Here is a 23959-nt window from a genome sequence, read left to right as displayed (position 1 = left end):
CGTTGAACTGGATGGCCTTGTGGTCTCCTCCAATTCTATGATCTTTAATAACAAGAAAACAATCCCAGCTTCACATATACGTATGCCAATGGGACCTGAATTGGTGGTGACTCACCAGGGTCCTTAGCCAAGGAAGCAAACGTAAAGGTGCTAGTCTCATACTTCTGCATGCCTGCCTATGGGCAGCCACTCCAGGAACACAGTTCTCATCACTGCACCTGAACAAGGATATGAAAAGCAGAAGTTCAGAATAGAGCAACCAACAGGATCAGAGGTTGAAACACTGGGTGCTGCTTGCCATGCGCTGGGAGGGCGAGGAAGCTAGTGAGGAGAAACATAATCAGAGATGGGAAATCAAGATCTCTTTCTCTAGAGATCTTTAGGCAGAGGCTGGATCATGGCCATTTCTTGGGAGTGCTTTTAAACTGAGTTTTCTTGCATGGCAGAAGGGGATTGATGGCCCTTCCAGTCCCTTCTTACTCTCAGGTTATATGTCTCTGTAAGAGCAGGATAAAACCAAAATAAAATATGGCAACAGAGCAAGATCTAATGTCAGACTATCTCAGTTGGTTGAAGCAGAAGTGGCTGTTCAAGATTTCACACGCCTTCCTGCTGTTTTGCTTGTTTCTGCCTCTTATCTAAAGTGGCTTAATCTGAAAGAGCAACTGCTCAAGGCTGATAGATTTCCTGACCTCCTTTCTCATGTGAAATATTCTCTTTGGAGAGGAGAAAGAGAGGAAAGCACTAGGGCAAAATCCCAAGTCTTGCTGAAGTGAACTGAGTCCCAAAATGCGACTCAAAGTGGCCTACATATACATTAAATAAATAAATAGTCCAATTAAAATATTACTTTAAAGATATTAAAACTCATACACAAAATGCATATTAACATTTTTTAAAAAGTGCACCTGTGTCACATCTTTCTGCCCTAACCAGTTAAAGGGTAGAGATGAGTTCAAAGGCAAAGTGGTATTGCTGGTAAAAACAATACCAGCTCACGGAAGCAGCCTTTTTGGTGTATTCACATTTCCGAAAGTGTAACAGTTTTACTCTTGTGTCAAGAACTACGTATACACACCAAACAGCTATTTCAGCACACACATCCTTAGGTCAGTGTTGCAAAAGGCAATAAGGATGTGGTATATGATAGAGGCGAACACCCCTTGGTGTGATTAATTCCTGTGTGAATTTATAAATGATGTGATACTTCTGACTTCCGTTCATCCAGAGTCTTGATTCTTTGAAACAGAATAGAGAGGATGAAGAGCAAATAGATAAAACCATTTTGCTGGAGTCTGAGAGACACTGGTCACATGGATGATTGACATCTTTCTTAGATATAGCCATTTTGTTCCTCCAAGGAATAAAGAGGGTTCTTGATGGGGAACGTATCAAACAAAACAAACAGCTTCATTTATATCCTGCTTCATACTGAACTAACAGTGTCTAAGCGGTTTACAACTGTAAGCTATCATAGCAGTGTGGTTTGTTGTTATTTGTTGTCAGTTCAGCTTCAACATATGGTGAGCTTATGAGATACCTCAATGGGCCCTGGTTATCAATAGTACAGCTCAGATCTTGGAAACTCAGGGCCATGGCTTCCTTGATTGAATCAATCCACCTTGCAGTATTATTGTTTTCCCAACATTATCCAACATGACTTTCACTTTGGTGTGTGTCTTCAAGTCATGAACCCATATAGCCCTGGGATAAAATGCTGCATACCAAAAAAGCGGTTCCGAATGCATTCACATTGTCAACTCCATCTTTATTCAAATGCTTGCACATGTGAGCAACCAAACTTGCATTGATGCGGATTGATGCAGTTCCATAGTGTGAATAACAAACCTAGAATGCATGAGTGAGATGATTCACATCATCACACTAAAAAAAAAAAAGACATCTGAATGACGTTCAAATGGGATATAATCAAGGCATATATCCAACTTCTGCAGGAATGGGCGCAGTTGGTGCACTGCCGAAACCTGGGCTTCCAGGCTCAGAGTTGAGTCCCCCAAACTAAGACGTTGTGTCTTCAGTGGGAGTGTAATTCCATTTAACATAGGATGAATCCCATTCCCAGATCTGGGAAGGCGGGTTGGATCATTTGCCCCGTCCCCAAGGATTGGTGTTGCTAGTGGCTCAGAGTCTGTGCTACAGTTCAGGAGAAATCTCCAGTTCATATCCCAATTGTCTTACCCCAGATGCTGTCTTTTTCTGTGCCCATTCTCCTGGTAACACTTCTTCCATAGCTTGGAAAAGTTATTTTTTTAAATCCCTCATATCCATGCCAACTGGAGGATTCTGAGAATTGCATAAGGCAAGGGACCACTGTATTCAAATCCTCACTCAGCAGATGAGAAGGTGACTTTGAGCCATTCTCAGCCTAACATGGTACAAACCCTGCATATGCCACCTTGAATTCCTGGGTGAAGATGAATGTGATGTAAACATAATAATATTGTAAAGGTTTGACAATGTTATGCCTGTTTTTTCATTTTAGTGTATCTCGCTTTTAAATATCATATCACTTCTTTTTCTTCCCTACCCCAACAACCCTGGTGAACATCAAATTAATTAACTTGTAAATCAGTTTTGATTTGAAGAAGTCTTCCAGAACTGACATGTTTATAGCACCCTGTGATAAAGTTATTCACCTGGCTTTGCTCTCTTGGCTCAGAATTCTAGAACTTCATGTTTTTGTCCTGCTTTTTGTCTTATAGGCGATGCTCACATTGCACTAGAGCATGCAGTTAATCCAATGAATTGTCAAAGTGATGAAACAACTCTCCCCTTCAACATGCATGTGATGTGAATAACCCTGGAATGCAAAGTCCTTTCAAAAGAGGCTTGGCTAGAGAAGATCACCTCCTTTCTGGAACAAGAAAACCCAATTTAGGGATTTAAAAAAAATGTTTGCTCTGGTGCAGTATAATTCAGATGTGTAACTACACACATTTTTGCTGAAGACTTCTAGAGATTCTTTCGCCTTTCCAGAACAAAATTAGCAAGATGATTGACCTAAGCTTTCTTACCGATGAGGAGCAGGAGGCGATCCTGAAGGTACTCCAGAGAGATGCAGATCTGAAGAGAGCTGAAGAGGAAAGAATCAGGTGAGAGTCACTAACTAGCCCGCACTGCAGGCAACTATGATGTGTTTGTGTGTATTTAAAATCTGTAATACTGTTTCTTTTTTCTTTTTTAAAAACTTATCACTTATTAGCATTAGCCATTACTTGTTTAAAAAGTATATAATGGGCCCAAACAGACAGGCCAAAATAAAGCTGCTTCGAGTCACTTTGGAGGTATGCTGTTTAAATGCTGCATGCGTCCTAAGAGGCTGGAAGCCAGGCCAAATCCATGCTCCATTCCTAAGAATTGGAGCACAGCTTTGGCTCGGCTTCTGGCCTCTTAAGTTGTGTGTGTCATTTAAACAGCATACCCTCAAAGTGACCCAAAGCAGCTTTATTTTAGCCTGTCTGTTTGGGCCCTATGTTAGCCTTACATTAGCATTTATTTATGCATTTATTTATTGACTTTGCAAACTAGAAAAAAATGCCACTGCCATCAAAATGATCCTAAAAGAGGCAGTCCTTTGGAATTAAAGTGTAAGCAATATTAATTATACAGGGATTTTTTGTGTGTGTGTGTTAAAATTAAAAGGAAGTTATTATCCCTTCCTTACCCCCCTCAAGTAACACGTTACAGTATTTTTTTGTGGATTTTTTGGCAGTGTGGCTGTGTTCTAGAAGAATTTCACCTGCATCTGTGGTTGGCATCTTCAGATGCAGGTGAAACATCAGGAATAAATTCTTCTAGAACATGGCCATATAGCCCCCAAAACCCACAAAAAACTATAAATGCTAGCCATGAAAGCCTTTCACTTCGCAACATGTTACAGGTTTTGTCCATTACTTGTGATATATTCCTTGTAAGCTTTGTGGAGGCAGATCTGCCTAACCCTTGCCTCCTTCCATATTTGATGTGTTTAGAATCAAAGAGTTGGAAGAAACCACAAAGGCCATTCAGTCTAACCCACTTCCATGCAGGAATATACAAGGGAATATACAGTAGGGCTATCCTGAAAAGCTGATGGGGGACTGAGGGGTCCCCACCAACTGTGTCACCATCTTTAAATGTTAGGGGGATTATTTAGCTCAAAGGATGCTTTGTGGGAGTCTGGGTAACTTGAGGATCATTTTCACCTGTGTATACTGGTAGTAATGTGAGAGAACTCCAGGTTTAATGAAATACAGAAGATTATATTTCAAAACAGGCAAAGTACAACACACACACACACACACACACGAGCAATTTAAACAAACACCATACAGAGCTAACTGAAATTGGATAGCAGAGATTGATGATTGTAGAAGGGGTGATATTTACTTGTCCTGAAGAGAGGACCATGGAAAGCAGGATGCTGTTCAGACAAAGTCTGAGGGAGGCACAACGAGTGGAGAAAACTCTCTCTGCATACACACAACTAGATTTGGGACTGATATTTATACCTGATCTCTAGCCTCTGGGAGTGCTTAGTGATATATTGCAGGGTAACAAAGACCTGAGATCTTATTGCACACGCATTTTCAGCCCAATCCGGGCATGGGTTGGGATTGGGCCGAAATGGGGGAGAACCAGGTTTTATCGCACGTGCTCCAGCACGACACCCTAAAACTACCCACCTATCTCTGCCTAACAGTACGGCTATCACTACTTCCTTGTTTAGGATTATCCCTGTTTACCTCAACTGACTACATTCCAGTTTTGAGGCCTATGTAATTAGTCCCAGCAATATGCCCTAACCACACTTCACCTTTTGCAGAATGTCTCCAAATAAACCATTCTCAATAAAAGTTGCACAGTGTCCCATCTATGCACTGGCTGGTTTATGGATTTAGCTTGCCAAAGTAAGTTGAATGTGGATTCGTCTTGCTTATTGTTAGGTTGTTTTAAGTAATTATGGAGTAGGAATCCTCAATGCATAGAAGCATACAATAAAAATAATCTGGCGCCTTGGGGCTTTGACCACCATGGCCACTGGCACCATGTAGTCTGTAAGAACCAAATATTGTGGTTGTGTTTACATTAGATGGAAAACCACCTCTGGTCATCTGGGCCTTCCATTATGACAGAATCCTCTAGAATACCAAACAATACTTTTCATGGGGAAATAACCCCCTGCTTTTCACTTGCTTTTTGGCTTGCATAATTTGAGAAGGGGCATGATGAGATTTCTGGTTGTTTAACTTATAGCTAGCATTCTTGTGCACACCCCTGTTTTGTGGGTTTGATGGCAAATGCTGAAGATCTAGTCAGTCATGTCTAGTACAATTTGGATCTCCCTTGTCTGAAATTCTGAAATGCTTTGGACCAGAAGTGGTTTGAATTTTAGAATAGCTGTATTTGCATATACACATATAATGAGATATTGTGGAGATGATAACTAAATCTGAAAACAAAATTCATTTATATTTCATAGCTTGAAAGTAATTTTTGTTGTTGTTATTTGTTGTATGCCTTCAAGTCAAACCTAATGGGGTTTTCTTGGCAAGTATCTTCAGAGTAATGTCTGCCATTTCCATCCTCTCAGGCTGAGAGAATGTGACTTGCCCAAAGTCACCCAGTGAGATGCATGGCCCACCAAGGTTTCCAGAGTCCTAGTCCAATGCTCAAACCACTACACCACAGTAGACCTATCATGGGGTATTATTGGCAAGATTTGTTCAGACTGGGTTTGCCTTTGTTTTCCTCTGAGGCTGAGAGAATGTGACTTGCCCAGGATCACCCAGTGGTTTCTCATGACTGAGCAGGGATTTAAATCCTGGTCTCCAGAGTCATAGTCCAACACTCACCACTAAACCATGTTAACTCTCGGTAATACAATAGGGATTAAATATTATCCCCATATTGTCCTGCCTTTGAAAAGAGGATGTTCCCTGCTCTGTCCTCTTCTTTTATCCTTTCCGTGCATCCTGCTGTGAAGCAACAGAAAAAGTCATACTGCCTCTGGTTAGTGTAGCAAAAAATATGAATGGAAAACTCACCTCAATTCCTACTTGAAGATACTTTGACCACAGTGATCAAATTGAGAAGCTTCACTGTGGAAAAATGTTGCAAGACCTTTGTGATCAAATTACAGCAGAAATTAAAGAGCATTCCCCAAATATTGCAGGTCTGTTCAAAACAGGGATCTTGGCTTTTAAAATTCAACTAGGCTTCAGTCCAGTGGTTAAACCCAGAGTCTGGAAGCTTTTGATTTTTCCTTTTCTTAAAAGGTTGTCAGCCAGGTGATCTTTATATAAGATAAGGTGAGCAAAATATGGCCCATGGGCCTTTAACACATCTGTCTGAAATTTAGATGTCATTTTTAAAAGGTTATTTTAAAGAAGGGAACAGTTAGCGTAGTGTGGTTGTAAACTGCAGTTAAAAACCACACACTTTGATTTTTTTTTTAAAAAATTGTTGAATGTTTTAAAACAATATATATCAGTTATTTTTACCCTTATTGGTTCTTCTGGGATGCTTCTTTTGGAACAGTAAAATGTACATTCTCTTGCTACCTAAATACCCTAAGGACACCAGATCCCATTTGATCTTGGAAGCTAAACTGGATCAGCCCTAGTTAGCATGTGGATGGGAAACTGCCAATGAATACCAGATGCTGTAGGCTATATTTCAAAGGAAGGAACTGGCAAAACCACCTCTGAGTATTCCTTGCCTAAGAAAACTTTGTGAAATTCATGGGGTTGCCACAAACTGACAGGCAACTTGAGGGGAAAAGCACACTCACCTTGTTATATCTGTCCTAAATCAGCCCTAACAGTGCCCACCCAGTTTATTGTGGTAACAGTGAGAGCCTGTGTGATACAGTGCACTGGACTGGGATTTGTGAGATCCTGGTTCAAATGTCTACAGCCGCAAGGCTTACTAGGTAACCCTGAGTTAGTCATTCATTATCAGTCTGACCTGTCTTACAGGATTGTTTTGAGCATAACCTAACTAACTGCAGCTAACAAAGAAGGAATATTTGGGGTAGGGGTGGGAATCTGTGACCCTCCAGATGTTGTTTGACTCTATCTTCCATTATCCCCTGCCAGTGTGTTCCATGATTATAAATCAGCAACATCTGGAGGGCAACCAGGTCCCTATCCCTGTTGAAATGTGAGTCCTGCTGTACTACTCTTACTCTTTTGTACTGCTTAACAGGGCTGGATCACAATGATATTGGAGAGCAAAAGTACAAATAGGGTCTTGTCTCTTCAGTTTATCAGAAATTATGGAGATCTCGTATCAGGTGATTTGCTGAGAAGGGCTGCCAGAAATAAAGTTTGTTTTTCAGGCACAAGAATTAGTGACGGAGAATTCTTGTGGTCAAGTGGCAATACAGCATGCAAGTCAGGAGATCTCATTTCTCTTGTTTGCTGGAATTGTTCCTGACATACATCATATCTTTAAATTCCTTCTTATCCTCTTCTGCGGAAGTGAGACTACCGTAAGTAATAATCAAGGGTCTTGAGGTATAGTTTGAAATTATTTGTTGATAGTCACAGTGACTATGAATGTTAAATCTGGATCTACCTCCCTTTTAACAGAAAGGAAATGTACTTGGGGAAGGAGTCTTGAACCCTTTTTATTCATCACCTACTTACAGACCCTCTCCATATCTGTGGCACAGCTTGCAAGAGTTACTTTGTAAAGCCACAACTCCCAGGATCTACAAGCCTGTCTAGCCTTTGGGGCCTGGAAATTAACTTTTCCAGCATCAGCTGAAAGTGCTCCTGTGCTGATGGCATTGTTTCCAGCACTGCAATCTGGCTGTGAAGGGAACGTGACTTTGAGTACAGACTCCTTAGTGTCTTTTCTCTGAGTATACCTTCTCCCTTTTTTTTAAAAAAAATTTCACACCCCCAATCCTGTTTCTTGTGTGAATGGATCACATCAGGATTTCAGTGCATTGTCCAGTGTGGCTCAGGGACGTAGCCAGGATTTTGGGGAGGGGGGGGGGTCCAGACTAAGTGCCACCATTGCTAAGGACTGGAGTGTGGCTTTGGCGCAGCTTCCGGCCTCTTTAAAGGTGTGTGTCATTTAAGCAGCATACTTCCAAAGTGACCCAAAGCAGCTTTATTTTGGCCTGTATGTACGGGCCCATAGTTAACATGCTAGTTGCATATGTAACCTTTTTGCTGAATGCAGACAGCATGTAACCAGTAGTATATTCCCCAATGTACCTGCTTAATTAACCTAGAGTGTGATAGGGGAAGCATAGTGTTTTTTTTGTTGCAATCCCACTGAATCAAGTGGTACACTTAAGATTTTTATAAATGGTTACACACCATACAAGAATGCATAAATACATGGCTAGAATTTTGTTGGTTAGTCCCAGCTAGAGCATACATGTAAGTTAACATATGGGTAATACCAGTTGATTTAATGGGTCTTCTGTAATTGGGACTAATAATAGGATTTAGGCCCATGTGAAACGTTTACATGGTGGAACTTTGCTTATGCAGCCATGAATTGAATACATCCATTGCATTAAAAAAATAGCCTGTGTAAGGCAATTTACACAGGTGTAATTTTAGTAACAGGATTCTCTCCATTATATTTAATGATCACTCAAAAATGTATATTTACACAAATGTGGCAGATGTACTTTGTTATTGTTAGCTGTCTTTGAGTCAACCTCGATTCATGGTGACCCTGGATTTTATCATACGGGAGGAATTTCTCTTAATTTCGAATGAAAAGAAAATGGGGCCAGAACACATTCACGTGAATTCGAATTGCGTTCCAACTGACTTTCCATTGCCCAAAAATAGCTTGCCATTGCCCAAAATTGCATGTGATCACCTCTCACGCAATAACATGAAACCCCATGATTGCGTTCGGATTGCCATTGGATTATACTTCCAATTTCCCTTGTCTGATAAACTCCCCTGTGAATGTGACGTCTCCAAGGTCCCTATGCTCTACCTCTCTGCTCAGGTCTTGTAAGCTCAGGCCCATGGTCTCCCTGATAGTCTATCCGTCTAATATGTACTCTTCCTCTCTTTCTACTGCGCTCTACCTTCCCCAGCATCATTGTCTTTTCTAATGAGACCTGGCTTCTCATGATTTTGCTGAAGTATGACAGCCTCAATTCAGTCCTCTTGGCTTCCAGGGAGAGTTCAGGCTTGATTTGTAATGAAACACAATTGTTTGTCTTTTGGGCCATGCATCAGTACTCTTCTCCAACACCACATCTCAAATGAATTAATTTTCTTCCTATCTGCTTCCTTCACTTGTGTGTACATGGTAATGGGGAATACAATGGCTCAGACAATTCTTTCTTTCTTTCTTTCTTTCTTTCTTTCTTTATTTATAAAACATAAAATTCCATCATTCATACATCCTAACTAAACATAAATTCCTAATCTAAACCCTAAAAAGTTACATCTTACAAACATGCACCTTCCTTACTTTCCATGTTTACTTGATTAATTTTATATAATCTTTTCTACCTATAAATTGACATATTCAGAATACATTTTTCCACATAATTTAAGCCAAACTTACATAATAGTATTTTGGTTTTTCTCAAACCTGTATCTATCTATATTGTACAATTATCTTTTAGTCCAGATAATTTTTCCAGTTTTGTCTCCATTTGTTTTCTAAGAAAAAAATCAAAGGATTCCAATCTTTTTTTAATTTTTCTATCGCTTTTTTTTTGTTGCAATATTTGTGTTAATTTATCTATTTCCATAAAATCGATCATTTTAGATATCCAATCTTTTAGGTCGGGTATTGTTTTTCCTTTCCATTTGGAGGCATATAGTAATCTAGCAGCTGTTGTCATATGAAACATGAATCTTCCATACCTTCTCTCTATTTCTTCTTCCTCATTTATGCATATCTCTTAGGATCTTTTTCTAGTTTTATATTCAATTTTTCTTCCATTGTTTCCTGCATTTTACTCCAGTATTTTTTTACATTTCTACATTCCCACCATAGATGGTAAAAAGTGCCCACTTCTTTTTCACATTTCCAACATATATTATTTATATTTTTGTTCATCTTTGCTAATTTGTATGGTGTTAGATACCATCTGTTTTGCATTTTGTAAACATTCTCTCTCACATTGTAACTCAAAGTATATTTTATTCTTTTTGTCCAATTCTTTTCCCATTGTTCCAGATTTATATTCTTTCCAGTGTTCTGGGCCCATTTTACCATTTGGGGTTTTTATTAGTTCTTCTTCCATTTCTAGTTTAAATAATACTTTGTAGTATTTACTTATTTTATTATTTTCTTCTGATATAACAATATTCTCCAAACCCGAATCTACATCTCAAATACCAATATCTTTTATGTCTATAATAAATCTTTCTCTGATTTGTCTATTTGACTGTGCCCTCCATAACTTCCATCTGCCGGCCTGAGAGGGAGTTCACCAGGCAGGTCCAGCTCCATCAGGACTAGCCTGGAAGAAGGAAGAGCCCGCCCTCCAATCCATCTGCCTTGGTCCAGGCCTCAGAAGGAGAGAAGAACCACTGGACCTTATCCTCTTTCCCTCCACCATTCCCTTCTCCTTTTGTTTCATGTCTTTTAGATTGTAAGCCTGAGGGCAGGGAACTGTCTGATTAAAAACAATAATTGTAAGCTGTCCTGAGAGCCATTAGGGCTGAAGGGCGGGATATAAATGCCTAAATAAATAAATAAATATAAGTAAACCAAGTGCAATTGTAACTCATTGACAATAGTTGTTCATGTGTGTTTTAGTTTTGATCACACCTTGGCTGTTTTCTGTTATGTCTTTATATGTTACCAATTTTTTATCACTGAATCTCACTCTTTTGAAGAAAACTTCATTTGATGAAGCCCATTTAGGAATTTTTTGGCACCATCTTGGTTTTATTTTTAACCAAACTCTTAACAAAGCATGTGTAATAAAATGGTTATTCAAGTCCTTATTTACTTTTAGTTTATTGTAAAATAGATAACCGTGCCACCCATATCTTATTCATGAACTTTCCAATTGTAGCATTCTTTCTTTTTTCAGTTTAATCCGATCTGTGATCCAGTCCATACAGCTTGCATAATACAGTGCATCCTCGCCTTACGCGGGGATCTGTTCTGGATCCCTCCGCGTAAGGCGAATTCCTATGCGGCCGCGGCGGTGCACGGGGTGCAACGGGCGTGCGCGCCCATTCAATTGAATGGGATGCGCCGCCCCTTCCGCCCCGCGTGCGCCCCGTGGCTTGAGTGCGTATGCTCAAGCCGCGTATGGCGCGGGCGCACTGTAATATAACTTTAAATTTGGTAGCGCTAGTCCTCCTCTGTTTTTCCCCCCATCTTGCATGTATTTGAATTTAATTCTAGGTTTTTTCCCTGCCCATAAAAATTTTGATATATCTCTGTGCCAAATTTTAAATGGTGCATCATTTATTATTATTGGTATGCTCTAGAATAAGAATATCATTTTGAACAGCGTATTCATCTTGATAGTTGATATCCTTCCCATCCATGTTAAACCTGTTTGTCCCATCTCTCAAGATCTTTCTTAATTTCTTGCCATTTGGTCTTACAATTATTCTTGAAAAGGTCTGAATTTTTTGTTGTGATATTGATTCCTAAATATCTTACTTCCTTATTGATTTGAAATTTTGTTGAGTTTTTTATCTTTTGTCTTTCCTCTTCATACATGTTCATTAACAACATTTTGGATTTTTCTTCATTAATTTGGAATCCTGATTCTTCACTGTATTCTATTAATACTTTCTGCAATTCATTCATATTTTCAGTAGGTCATGTGCAAAAGCACACAATTTGTACTCCATATTTTGAATTTTAATTCCTTCAATTTTTTTGTTTGTTCTTATAGCATTGTTTAAAATTTCTAGTATTATTATAAATAACAATAGCGATAGTGGACATCCCTGTCTTACCCCTTTTTGAACTTTGTAATTTTTTGTTGTTTCACTATTCATAATCAAAACTGCTTCTTGGTATTTGTAAATGTTGTTTATCCATTTCTTATAGTTTAAGCCAATATCCATTTTCTCTAAAACTTTTTTCATAAAATTCCAATTTACTTTATCAAAAGCTTTTTCTGTGCCTATGAAAAGTAATGCTAGTTTTTAATCTATATTCTTTTCATGGTGTTCAATTATGTTTCCTACTTTTCTAATGCTGTCTTTGATTAATCTATTTGGTAGAAATCCCGCTTGATCCTCATGTATCTAATTTATCAAAGCTTTTTTAAAATCTTTCTGTCAATATTCCAGTAAAAATTTTACTATCATAATTTAGTAGAGAGATGGGTCTGTAGTTTTTGGGTTCTAAGTGGTCACGGTTTTCTTTCGGTATTAAGCCTACATTTGCTTGTTGCCAAGATTTTGGTATTTCTCCTTTCAGTATTCCATTCATCGTTCTTAGAAGAAGTGTTATTAGTTGTTCTGCTCCCGAACCCTCAGGGCCCGGCGTTTTTCCTAATTTGATTTTCTTGATAATCTCTATAATTTCTTGTGGTGTTATTTCTTTGTTCAATTAGTTTTTTTTTGTTCTTCTGATATTTTATTTATATTTTGTCTTTTTAAATAGTTATCCATTTTTTCCTCATCAATTTTTTTTTCTTCTTTGAATAGTTTGGAATAATACTTGAAAAATATTTCTTTTATGGATTTTTGGCCTGTATATATTATATTATTTTGTTTCAATTTTGTCACAATTTTCTTTTCTCTTTCTTTCCTAAGTTTATGTGCTAGCAACTTTCCAGGTTTATTTGCGAATTCGAAATATTTTTGCCTTGTATATTTCATTCTTTTTTTCCATTTCTTCAATTGTAATCAGGGAAATTTGTTTCTATATTAACTCTATTTCTTTTTTTTATTTCTTTGTTATTTGTTGTTTTTTTAAAATGTTTTTCTTTGTTTGATAGTTCTTGTTCTAATTTTTTAATTTGTTCTCTTTTCTTCCTTTGTATCTCTCTCTCTCTATACTGTATATATATATATACACACACACACACACACCTCTCTAATAAAGGCGTTGGAGGTATCCCATACTACATTGTCTGTGACTTCTTTATCCAAATTTTCCTCAAAAAGTATTTTTAGTTGTTCTTGGGCTTCTTTTACTATTTCTTCCCTTTGTATGAGCATATTGTTTAATTGCCATTTATGGGATTTTTCTCCATTATTTTACTACCGTTGATATTGGATTGTGATCTGACCAAACTCTGGGATGAATATCTATTTTTTCAATCATTTTACACAGGTGAGTCGAGGTAAAAAACATATCAATTCTAGACCATGAATTATGTACATTGGAAAAAAAGGTATACTCTTTTATCATATGTAATCCTCCATATATCCTTTAATGCAACCCTATCTATCATTTCAAAAATGCTGTTAGGCAATTTACCTTGGTTTTGTTTCAATTTCTTCTGTGATAATCTGTCTAATTTGGGATCAATTACTCCATTCCAGTCACCAATTGCAATAACTGAGTTATAATTTATATCTTCTGTTTTTCTTAATAGTTTTTGGTAAATTCTAACTTTACTGTTCAGCTGTATATCTTTACTCTTTAGGATTTTGCCTAGTTCTTTCATAGCTGCCCTTCCCATTCATAATGTTCTTCTAACTTCTTGACTGCAGTTCCGTTCCCATCAGTGTTTGATTCAAGGTATGGGAAATCCTTAACAGTTCCAATTTCTTCATTATCTACGTTGAGGTTCACTTTAAACTTCACACTTTACAAAAATTAAAATAGTAAGATGTTGCCACCAGACATGCTGAGAAATGTAAGATACGCCTTAAAACTAGAGGGTTGGGAAATACAATGATTTTTAAAGTTATATTGGTAGGGGAAGTACTTGTCAAATGATGTAAGTGTCTTTGTGTCTACATGGTTGGGTGTGGTTTATATGTAGAGTAAATATTTATCTTTGGCCTCTTAGTTCACGTCAAGCATCAATTTGTTTAAAGGGCTGTTATCTGGTGGTAATAATGGCTTTGTAAACAAGCGCTGATATTCACAGAATTTGCACCTCCCAGGTGTAATGCCATTCAGAGTTAGTTCATGTAAATGAAGTCCTAAAATGTTTGCTAGACTTGGAACACTTTAGACTGGAGAATGATGTATTTGTGTGTGTGAGAGAAAAGAGTTGCATTGATCCACCCATACTTTAGGTAATACCTCAGTGTGTTAAAATCTTAAGTGTCATTAACTTTGGAAACTAACAAACAGCCGGTGTTTGATACAAAATTAATGCTCGGATCATAGAGCTTCTGTTTCCTGAACCATTTGCAATTTTTGAACTGTCTTCAAAAGGAATCCCTGTAGAGGACCTTGTCATAGTCCGGTCTGCATGTAACTAAGGCAGAGCTTTAAAATTTTACTTTTGGGTCAGCACTTCATCTTCTTATGTGCAATCAAGATGACTTCAACTACAAACTACAGTCACCAGAATTCCATAGCAGCTAGCCATGGTGGTTAAAGTGGTGTCAAACTGGATTATTTCTGCAGTGTAGGTACAGCCTAAGAAAACAAAAATAGTGACGACAGATGATTTATGTAACTTTATAGTAGACAATAAAGATACAGTATTTTCCATACTTGGCTCAGTCATTGATCAGAATGGAGACTGCAGTCAAGAAATGAATTAACTAGACAAGATCCTCAAATGGAAGAATATACCACTGAATTCCAAAATCAGGATTTTTCCTGGCATTGTGTTTCCACTTTCTGGGTATACTTATGAAAGCTGGACAGTGAACAAAGCTGATAGGAAGAGAGTCAATTCATTTGAAATGTGGTGCTGGAGGAGAGTTGTATGAATACTGTGGACTACCAAAAAGACAAATAAATGGCTCCTAGAACTAATCAAGCCTGAACTCTCTAGAAGCCAAGATGTAGAAACTGAGACTGTCATATTTTAGACATATCATAAGACGAGATGATTAATTAAAAAACACAATAATGCTTGGTAAGGTAGAAGGAAATAGGAAAAGAGGAAGACGGCAGTCCAGATGAATAGACTCAAATCAAGGAATACACAGCCTTTAGTTTGCAAGATCTGAGCAGGACTATTGATGACAGAGTGATTTGGAGGTCTCTCATGCATAGGGACACCATAAATCGAAGTTGATTTGATGGCAATTAACAACAGCAAGCAACAATTAATTATACAGCCTGTGTTTACTGTGGAAGAATGGTTAATTTTTAAAAATAAAATCAACTGCAAATGTGTTTAATATTGCCAGTCATTTGGGCCTAAGTGACTCAGCCTTGATATGATTGCCTCTGTCACACCCTCTGTCAGTCAACTGGAAGAACCCAGAGCTAAGGGAAGTGAATCTGTCATTTCATATTCAGAATAACCTGAATCAGTACCTTTTCTATGAAAAAGCAGTTCTCAGGTTGGCATAGCAGATCTTTTAACTTAAGAAAATGCAAAGGGTTTGAGCTTCTCCAGCAGAAATTTGGAGATCAAAATTTCTGCTAAGTGGGATGGGACAGAATTCCTGAGTGGGTTTTGAGAACAAGTTGAGAATTCTGTGGCAAATACATCAGCACTTATCCTGGGTTCCCATCATCTAAGATCACAGGAATCCAGGAAGCTGGCTCCTGCTGAGTCAGATCATTGGTCCATCTGGCCCAATAAGACAGCAAGCACTCTCCAACTGTTTCAGATAAGATTCTTTCTCAGTGTTACTGGAGATGCTGCAGATTGAATCAGAATATTCTGCATGCAAAGCAAGTGTTCTTGAGTTAGCAGCCCATTTCCCCTCCCTAGGTGTGTATTTATGCCAGAGTCAGTGAAAGTTAAGGAAGAAAGTGCAAAGGCAGGGTTATAGCTAAACATGAAGAAAACAAAAATAATGACTACAGATATTTTACATAACTTTAAAGGGGGTAACAAAAACATCAAGAGCCAGTATGTGTTGTGGCTTGAGTGTTGGACTACGACTCTGCAGACCAGGGTTCGGATCCCAGCTTGGCCATATAATCCCACTGAGTGACCTTGGGCAAGTCACACACTCTCAGCCTCAGAGGATGGCAATGGCAAACCCCCTCTGAATAAATTTGCCAAGAAAACCCCATAATAGATTCACCTTAGGGTCACCATAAATAAATTAAAGAAATACTGGGTGTGATCCCATGGTCAACAATACTAAAATAGAAGGGAGCTCAAGATGGATGGGAGTTTCTTAAAAGGGAGATTCTGAAGGCACAATTTCAAACAGTTCCAATGAGGAAGAAAAATGGGAGATGTCTCAAGAAACCAGGATGGATGACTAAAGAACTTTCAACTGAGCTAAATTTAAAAAGGGACATGTATAAGAAATGGAAAAATGGGGAAATCACCAAAGAGGAATTCAAACAAATAGCAAGCACATGTAGGGGTAAAGTCAGAAAAGCCAAAGCACAGAATGAACTCAGGCTTGCTAGAGAGGTTAAGAACAACAAAAAAGGCTTTTTTGGATATGTCCGCAGCAAAAGGAAGAAGAAGGAAACGGTAGGGCCACTGCGTGCAGAAGATGGCAAAAATGCTAACAGTGGACAGAGAAAAGGCAGAATTACTCAACACCTTCTTTGCCTCAGTCTTCTCAGAAAAGGAAAAGGGTGCTCAACCTGAGGATAATGGAGCAGAGGACAGAAAAGAGGAATTTCAACACAGAATAAGCAAAGAGATAGTACAGGAATACCTGTTTAACCTAAACGAATATAAGTCTCCAGGACCAGATGAACTACATCCAAAGGTATTAAAAGAACTGGCAAATGTAATATCGGAGCCATTGGCAATAATCTTTGAGAAGTCCTGGAGAACAGGAGAAGTGCCAGCAGACTGGAGTTGGGCAAACGTTGTCCCCATCTTCAAAAAGGGGAAGAAAGAGGATCCCAACAATTATCGTCCAGTTAGTCTGACATCAATCCCAGGAAAGATCCTGGAGCAGATCATTAAACAGAGAGTCTGTGAACATCTAGAAAGCAATGCCATAATCACAAAAAGTCAACACGGGTTTCAGAGAAAGAAGTCATGCCAGACAAACATGATTTCTTTTTTTGATAAAATTACCAACTTGTTAGATGAAGGGAATGCTGTGGATATAGTAGATCTTGATTTCAGTAAGGCCTTTGACAAAGTTCCCCATGATGTTCTTGCAAACAAGCTTGTAAAATGTGGGCTAGACAAGGCAACTGTCACATGGATTTGTAATTGGTTGACCGGCCGAACCCAAAGGGTGCTCAACAATGGCTCCTTTTCATCCTGGAGAGAAGTGACCAGTGGGGTCCCACAGGGCTCTGTCCTGGGCCCAGTGCTATTCAACATCTTTATCAATGACTTGGAGGACAATATTGGGGGCATACTTATCAAATTTGCAGATGACACCAAATTAGGGGGAGTAGCTAATACTCCAGAGGACAGGATCAAGATTCAAAATGACCTGAATAGACTAGAAAACTGGGCCATAGCTAACAAAATGAAATTCAACACGGAGAAATGTAAGGTACTGCACTTAGGGTGGAAAAACGAAAGCACAGATATAGGATGGAGGACACCTGGCTAAATGAAACTACATGTGAGAGGGATCTAGGAGTCCAAGTAGACCATAAGTTGAACATGAGTCAACAGTGCGATGCGGCAGCTAACAAGGCCAATGTGATTTTAGGCTGCATCAATAGAAGTATAGTGTCTAGATCAAGGAAAGTCATAGTGCCACTATATTCTGCTCTGGTCAGGCCCCACCTGGAATATTGTGTCCAGTTCTGGGCACCACAATTTAAAAAGGACATTGAGAAACTGGAGCGTGTCCAAAGGAGGGCGACTAAAATGGTGAAAGTTCTGGAAACCTTGTCCTATGAGGAATGACTCAGGGAGCTGGGGATGTTTAGCCTGGAGAAAAGAAGGTTAAGAGGTGATATGATAGCCCTGTTCAAATATTTAAAGGGATGTCATATTGAGGAGGGAGCAAGCTTGTTTTTTGCTGCTCCAGAGACTAGGACCCGGAGCAATGGATGCAAGCTGCAGGAAAAAAGATTCCACCTCAACATTAGGAGGAACTTCCTGACAGTAAGGGCTGTTCGACAGTGGAACACACTTCCTCGGATTGTAGTGGAGTCTCTTTCCTTGGAGGTCTTCAAGCAGAGGCTGGATGACCATCTGTCGGGGATGCTTTGATTGTGATTTCCTGCATGGCAGGGGGTTGGACTGGATGGTCCTTGTGGTCTCTTCCAACTCTACAATTCTATGATTCTATGATTCTAAATAAAAAATGACTTGTAGGTACCCAACAACAACGATGACATCAAAATAACTAAATATTTTGCATACCTTGGGGATTGCAGTCAAGAAGTCAAAGGAAGTCTAGGGGTGCATCTGCACTGTAAAAATAATAAAGTTTAACCCCACTTTAACTGTCATGGCTCCATACTACAGAATCTTGGGATTTGTAATTTTGTGAGACATGAGCATTCTTTGGCAAATCATAGCATTTCATGGGATGGAGCTGCAGCACTTAGTGGTGTCAAACTTCATTATTTCTACAGTGTAGATGAACACAAAATCTTCCTTTAGGGCAGGTCAAGCCACATAGAAGTGACTGAGGTGCATGTTTTTCACAACAATTGTGGTTTACTGTTGACATCTGAATGTGACCAAAATTGTATCATAATATGATCCATAAGGCAGGCATTGATTAAAAACAAATAATTAGATGAATAGGATAACTCAGGAGGCAGAACTAAATGGTTTGGAATCCTTTGTGTGTGTATGTGTGTGTGTAGAATGATATTTCACAGTATATAAGATCCCTCCAGTTCGTGATATGGACTGGACTATAATAATGAGAGAGGACAAAGTTATGCATTATATTACAGCTGGAATTCCAGTTCCCTTATGACCAGTCACATTTGATCAAGTGGTCTTGCACAATTGCAGGTGGGAGGGCCAGTTGTATTGAGAGAGTATTTTTATTTTTAAAAGGTCGCTTAACATTATATATAGGACACAATCATATACAATCATTTGGTAAGATTATGTACAGGTTTGAAGATATGCACAATTCCATAACAACACGTTTATATTGTAGGAATCCGGAAAAGTAGGAATAAGTAAAGGTAATAGTTTGAATGCAGTAAGAAAATCAAATGTATATATGAAATGGATTGGGAGATGTAATGATAATTTTGATCAAGGGAATAAGAATACTTTGAATATTAGCTCAAACACAACACTAAACCGTAGTTGAATAATTAATGTATTTTATGATATGATAGAAGAGGGACTGTTTACAGAATGTAATCTAGGTGTGTTACAGACCGCCGAAAAGCGGCGGCCTGCACCTGCCCCTTTCCCCGCCGGATTGGGGCCTCAGCAGCCAGCGCGTCAGCCGCTGAGGCCCCGAGCCGCCGCTTTCCAGGCCGCAGGGAAGTGGCAAAAGGCCCCTTCCCTGAGGCCTGGAAAGGGGTGTCCTTGGGGCTTCAAGCCCCAAGGACACCCCGCAGCGGTGAGGAGGAGGAGGAGAAAGGGGCCGCTTGGCCCCTTTCTCCCTTGCGTCTCTGGGCGCAGCCATCTAAAGGCTGCGCCCAGCGACGCAAGACCAGGAAGGAGCTCTGTTTTGGAGCTCCTTCCTGCTCAGACGAAAGGGCGCACTAAGCGCCCTCAGCGGCGCGACGGCATCACATCCGCGCTGCCTCATTTGGAGGCAGCGCGTTCATGACACCATCATGGCGGCCCCTATGTAGATGGGGCGCCGCCATCTTGTATGTCCTCAGGACGTATTAGGCTTGGGGGCGTCAAGAAGTGACGCCCCTTTTTAAACCTAGGACGTCCTGAGGACGTCCCTTATGGCGGTTTGTAACATGCCCTAGATTACTATATTTGTAGTAATGTATTATATCATGTAACGACTTCTTTCTCAAAATAAAAATAAATAGAATGAAAAAAGGTCACTTAAAAGCTTTCTACTCAGAGAAGAGAGAAACTGCATGGTGTAGTGGTTGGAGTGTTGGACTCCATGGGACCAGGGTTCAAATCCACATGTGATCTTGGCAAGTCATACTTTCTCATTCTTAGAGAAAAGCAATGCAAATCCTCCTCTGAATAAATCTTGCCAAGAAATCCCTGTGATCACTGTGCCAACAGAAAAATGTAACAAGGCATGATGCTGATACTATTCCCCCTACCCAGTTTCTTTTGGGGTCCTGTTGCTCACTCTGCTCACACCTGCTATGGGGAGAATGGAAAGTCCTTGTACTCTTGGCAGGAAACAGACAAGTGAGACACAGGACTTGGGAAGCAGTGAAGCAGGATGGCAGGTATAGTGTTTTCATTCACATTGCAAGAGGAATGTTAAAAGCATCTGGCTTCTCTGTGAAAATAAACAGTTTTATCCTGGTCTTATTAAGAACATTCTTAAGGGGAGTTTGTACTTCCTTTCTCTCCCTCTTTTTCTCCCCCTCTTTCTCACACACACTTCAGAAACACTTGGATTACAAATAGTAACAAAATGGATTACAAGTTTATAACAAAAGGAAGGGGAAAAAACAAGGACAAAAGGTTTCAGCAGAGTTTAATGATAAAAGGTGGTGGGGATTTGCTCTGACAATGCAGAAATAAGGTATTCACCCTCTATCCAATATTGGAGTGTATTTTAGTATTTAGATTCTGGATATTTATGAAGCAGCCTTCATTAGTCTAGGGTGTTCCAGATGTATTGGACTATCGTTCTCATAAACCCTGACAATGGCTATTCTGGCTGGAGCTGATGGGAATTGTCTGAAACAACTGGAGGGCAACAGCTACTTGCTCTCAGTTTGTGTGCCTCTGTTGCATGTATGCTTTCTTCTTCCTAGCTTTCTTTGGATCTTCAAATTTGAGTAAATTTCACATTTCTTTGGTTAATACAGTTTCAAATGGAGTAAAACCTGAAATTCTGTAGAAAAACTACTGAGAAGACGACATTTTAGGATAGCACACTCCAACTGGTGCCCTTGAGAGATGCTATTCCCATCATCTCCCAATAGCAAGGGAATTGGTCATGCTGAATAAAGGTGGTGGGAGATGCCACCCCACATATACAGATGGGTGCAAGATAGAGGAAGACTACTCTAAAAAAGTATTATATTTGAGATGTCCCTTGTCGTCATAACCATGCTCAGGGTTACTTTCCTGCAGGAAAGTATAATAATCCCTTAAACCTCCTTTACCAGGCACTTACCTGAAAAGATTAAGGATGACAGCCAAGTCAAGAACATGAGCGGACAGTGGTTTTATGAAGTCAAGTCCAAGAGGCACCGAGAGAAAATTAATGGAGCGGATATCATCCGGGCATCAATCAGGAGGAAGCCTTTGAAAACAGGTATGTAATATTGACTTTTTAAAAACAAAAAAGTATTTTGAAGTAAAGAAACATGTTTAGTTTTTTGTGCAGAGCTTTGGCCAAGTTTTGCAAAAACAAAACAAAAGCTAAAAATCATATGAAACCCATTAAATGCTCTTACGTTGCCAGGGTATGTATGTCCATGAAATACCAGCTGAATGTGAAGTACTCATCCACACAGAATGAATAGTGTACTGCAGGTGCAGGACAAAAAGAAGCGTATTGGCAGCCCCTCTGTTTTGGTCTTGTTCTCTCTAGCTCCAGAAGACTGCTATGCAAACTGGAAATGAGTTGTTTACCAATTCATTTGAACCAGATCTCCTGATGCTCAATTTGTCTCTCTCTTAACAAACCAGGACATGAAACTGAGGCTTATTCTTTGTTTAATCAATTTCACTCGTTTTGGATCAAAAAGGAATAAAACATGAGGAAGTGTGGGATTGGTCTGGAAGCTGTGGTTCAAAAATAAAATAGTAAAAATTGGTCTCGTAAAATAGGACTTACTGAGTGGAACGCACCGGCACTCAGTTCACCCACAATAAACCACAATTCTCCAGAGTCCTGACTTATTTTCAGCAAACATGGGCACCTTGGTGGTTTTAATAGTAAAGATTTTGGGCTGCTGCTTATTTTTCTTGCTCTTCTTTTTTTTTTTAAAAAAATCTAGTTGGTTAATATAAACATTTGTACTATAAATCTTTTCTCCCTTATCCTCCCAAACTATTTTTTGTTGAATGTCATTTTACTGGAGTCTGCCCTTAATATCACTGTTCAATGAAACACCCATACTAGTTATTCAAGAATAAACATGAACCACACAGTAGCCCATCGTGACACATTTGCACAATAGTTTTCTGATAAAATTATTTGTATCTATGCCAGAAATGAGTTGATGCAGCACACTAGCAGCAGCACTTGTTCCAGGGACATGCAGCCACGTTGAGGCTATTTTTCCAGTCCCTTATTTCTTTTATGGCTGCTGCATTTCAGCCTTTCTTCTCCTCCTTCCACCACTTTCAGTGTCATACTTACACCAGCAAACAAAGGGAACTTGTGGCACCTTTGAGACCAATTGAGTAAAAGATGTAACAAAAGTTTCCGTAGATTTGGTCTACTTCCTCAGATGTACGGAGTGAACTGGTGCCCAGGAAGACCTTTACAATCAGACTGTATGAATAGCCATAGAAATGACGAACTTGTAGTTCAGTTTTAACTATGGTTGTTGAGGGACAAAGGCAGGAGGAAAGATATTGCCTAAGGCCAAGGCAGGTGGATGACCATAAGAATGGTGGAGGGAGTTCTGGAATGTGATATGTGCAGACTGGGAATCAGAAAGGTGATGGATGTGACAAACTGGTTAAGAGCATAATACACATACATAGTACACCAACAAAATTAGGGCCTTAAATACCATAGTGTGTTCAGCATAACCCTCACCAGTCCCGATTGGCAAAGTCAGTGCTAATTAATCCTTCCCCATCCCACTTTTTCTGCTCTTTTTAAAATATCGCAGTTTCTTTCTGTTCTTCCTCCTTTGACCTACAGTTAATTCAGTTGCTGCAAACTAAGTCAAAGTGCAAAAGTGGCTTGCACTCAGCTCAGTGTGGAGAAAAGAGGGCAGAGTCTTGCCCATCCCTGTAGGCTAGGGCAAAATCAAACTGCTGCAACCTCTCCTAGCTTGTTGTGTTAGCAATAGACCACTTAACAGTGAACTAGTACTCACTATGCAGTTTACAGTGTGTAAGCCCCTACAAGCTGGGTACTCATTTTACTGACCTATGAAAGGATGGAAGGCTGAGCGGACCTTGGAGCCCTTCAGGATCGAACTCACAACCTTATGGCTGCAGGACCAGCATTTAACCACTGCGCTACCAGGGCTCTTCCACATTAGTATCTTTTGCTATTTTGATCACACATTACCCAGTTTTCTTTTCCGTTCTTTCTTTTTATATGCAAACAATATTCAGAAAAAATATGTATGTATATTAATAAATTATTTTCTAAAATACAATCGATTGTAGTTATTATTTTAAACATATATAATTATCTTCTGTTCACTTTCCCTCCTACTTTACATGTGTACTTCCCTTTGTTAATCTGGTATGCAAATAAATAATGAGACAAACTTTGCAACATTTCACAGATAAAAACTAGGATATGTGTTGAACATGACTCAAGCTGAATCCTTACAAAATGGAACCCCCAAACCAGGTATTGGGTTGCAACCTCCAGTCCTGGATGGGGTCACACTCTCCTTTAAGGACTGTGTTTGCCATCTGGGGGTACTCCTAGACCCGTTGCTTCAGATGATAAATCAAGTGAATGCAACAGTCAGGAGCGCCTGTTATCAGCTCCAGCTGATACGCAGCTGTGCCCTTTCCTGGAAGTAAGGGACCTAGAAACTGTAGTGCATGCACTAGTAACCTCATGACTCAATTTCTGCAATGCACTCTACATAGGGCTACCCTTGTGCCTAGACCGGAAACTACAGTTAGTACAAAACATGGCAGCCAGGCTGATCACTGGTAAAATTAGAAGTGATCATATTACACCTATTCTGAAATCTCTTCACTGCCTGCCTATTG

General features: G+C 39.4%; 1 protein-coding gene across 1 annotated transcript in view; it reads left to right on the top strand.

The window, feature by feature from the left end:
* The window catches only part of SYTL2 (synaptotagmin like 2), an 89672-nt gene that overhangs the window by 20537 nt on the left and 45176 nt on the right, over positions 1-23959 (top strand). The window contains 2 exon segments of the mRNA XM_042456985.1: positions 2724-3113; positions 21205-21353. Of these exon segments, the coding sequence (XP_042312919.1) occupies positions 3013-3113; positions 21205-21353 (250 nt within the window). The 5' untranslated portion in view covers positions 2724-3012.

This window comes from Sceloporus undulatus, chromosome 3 (assembly GCF_019175285.1).
Source record: "Sceloporus undulatus isolate JIND9_A2432 ecotype Alabama chromosome 3, SceUnd_v1.1, whole genome shotgun sequence".
NCBI classification, from domain to species: Eukaryota; Metazoa; Chordata; class Lepidosauria; order Squamata; family Phrynosomatidae; genus Sceloporus; species Sceloporus undulatus.
Note: the sequence above shows the minus strand (reverse complement) of the source record. Positions and strands in the feature narration are given on the sequence as shown.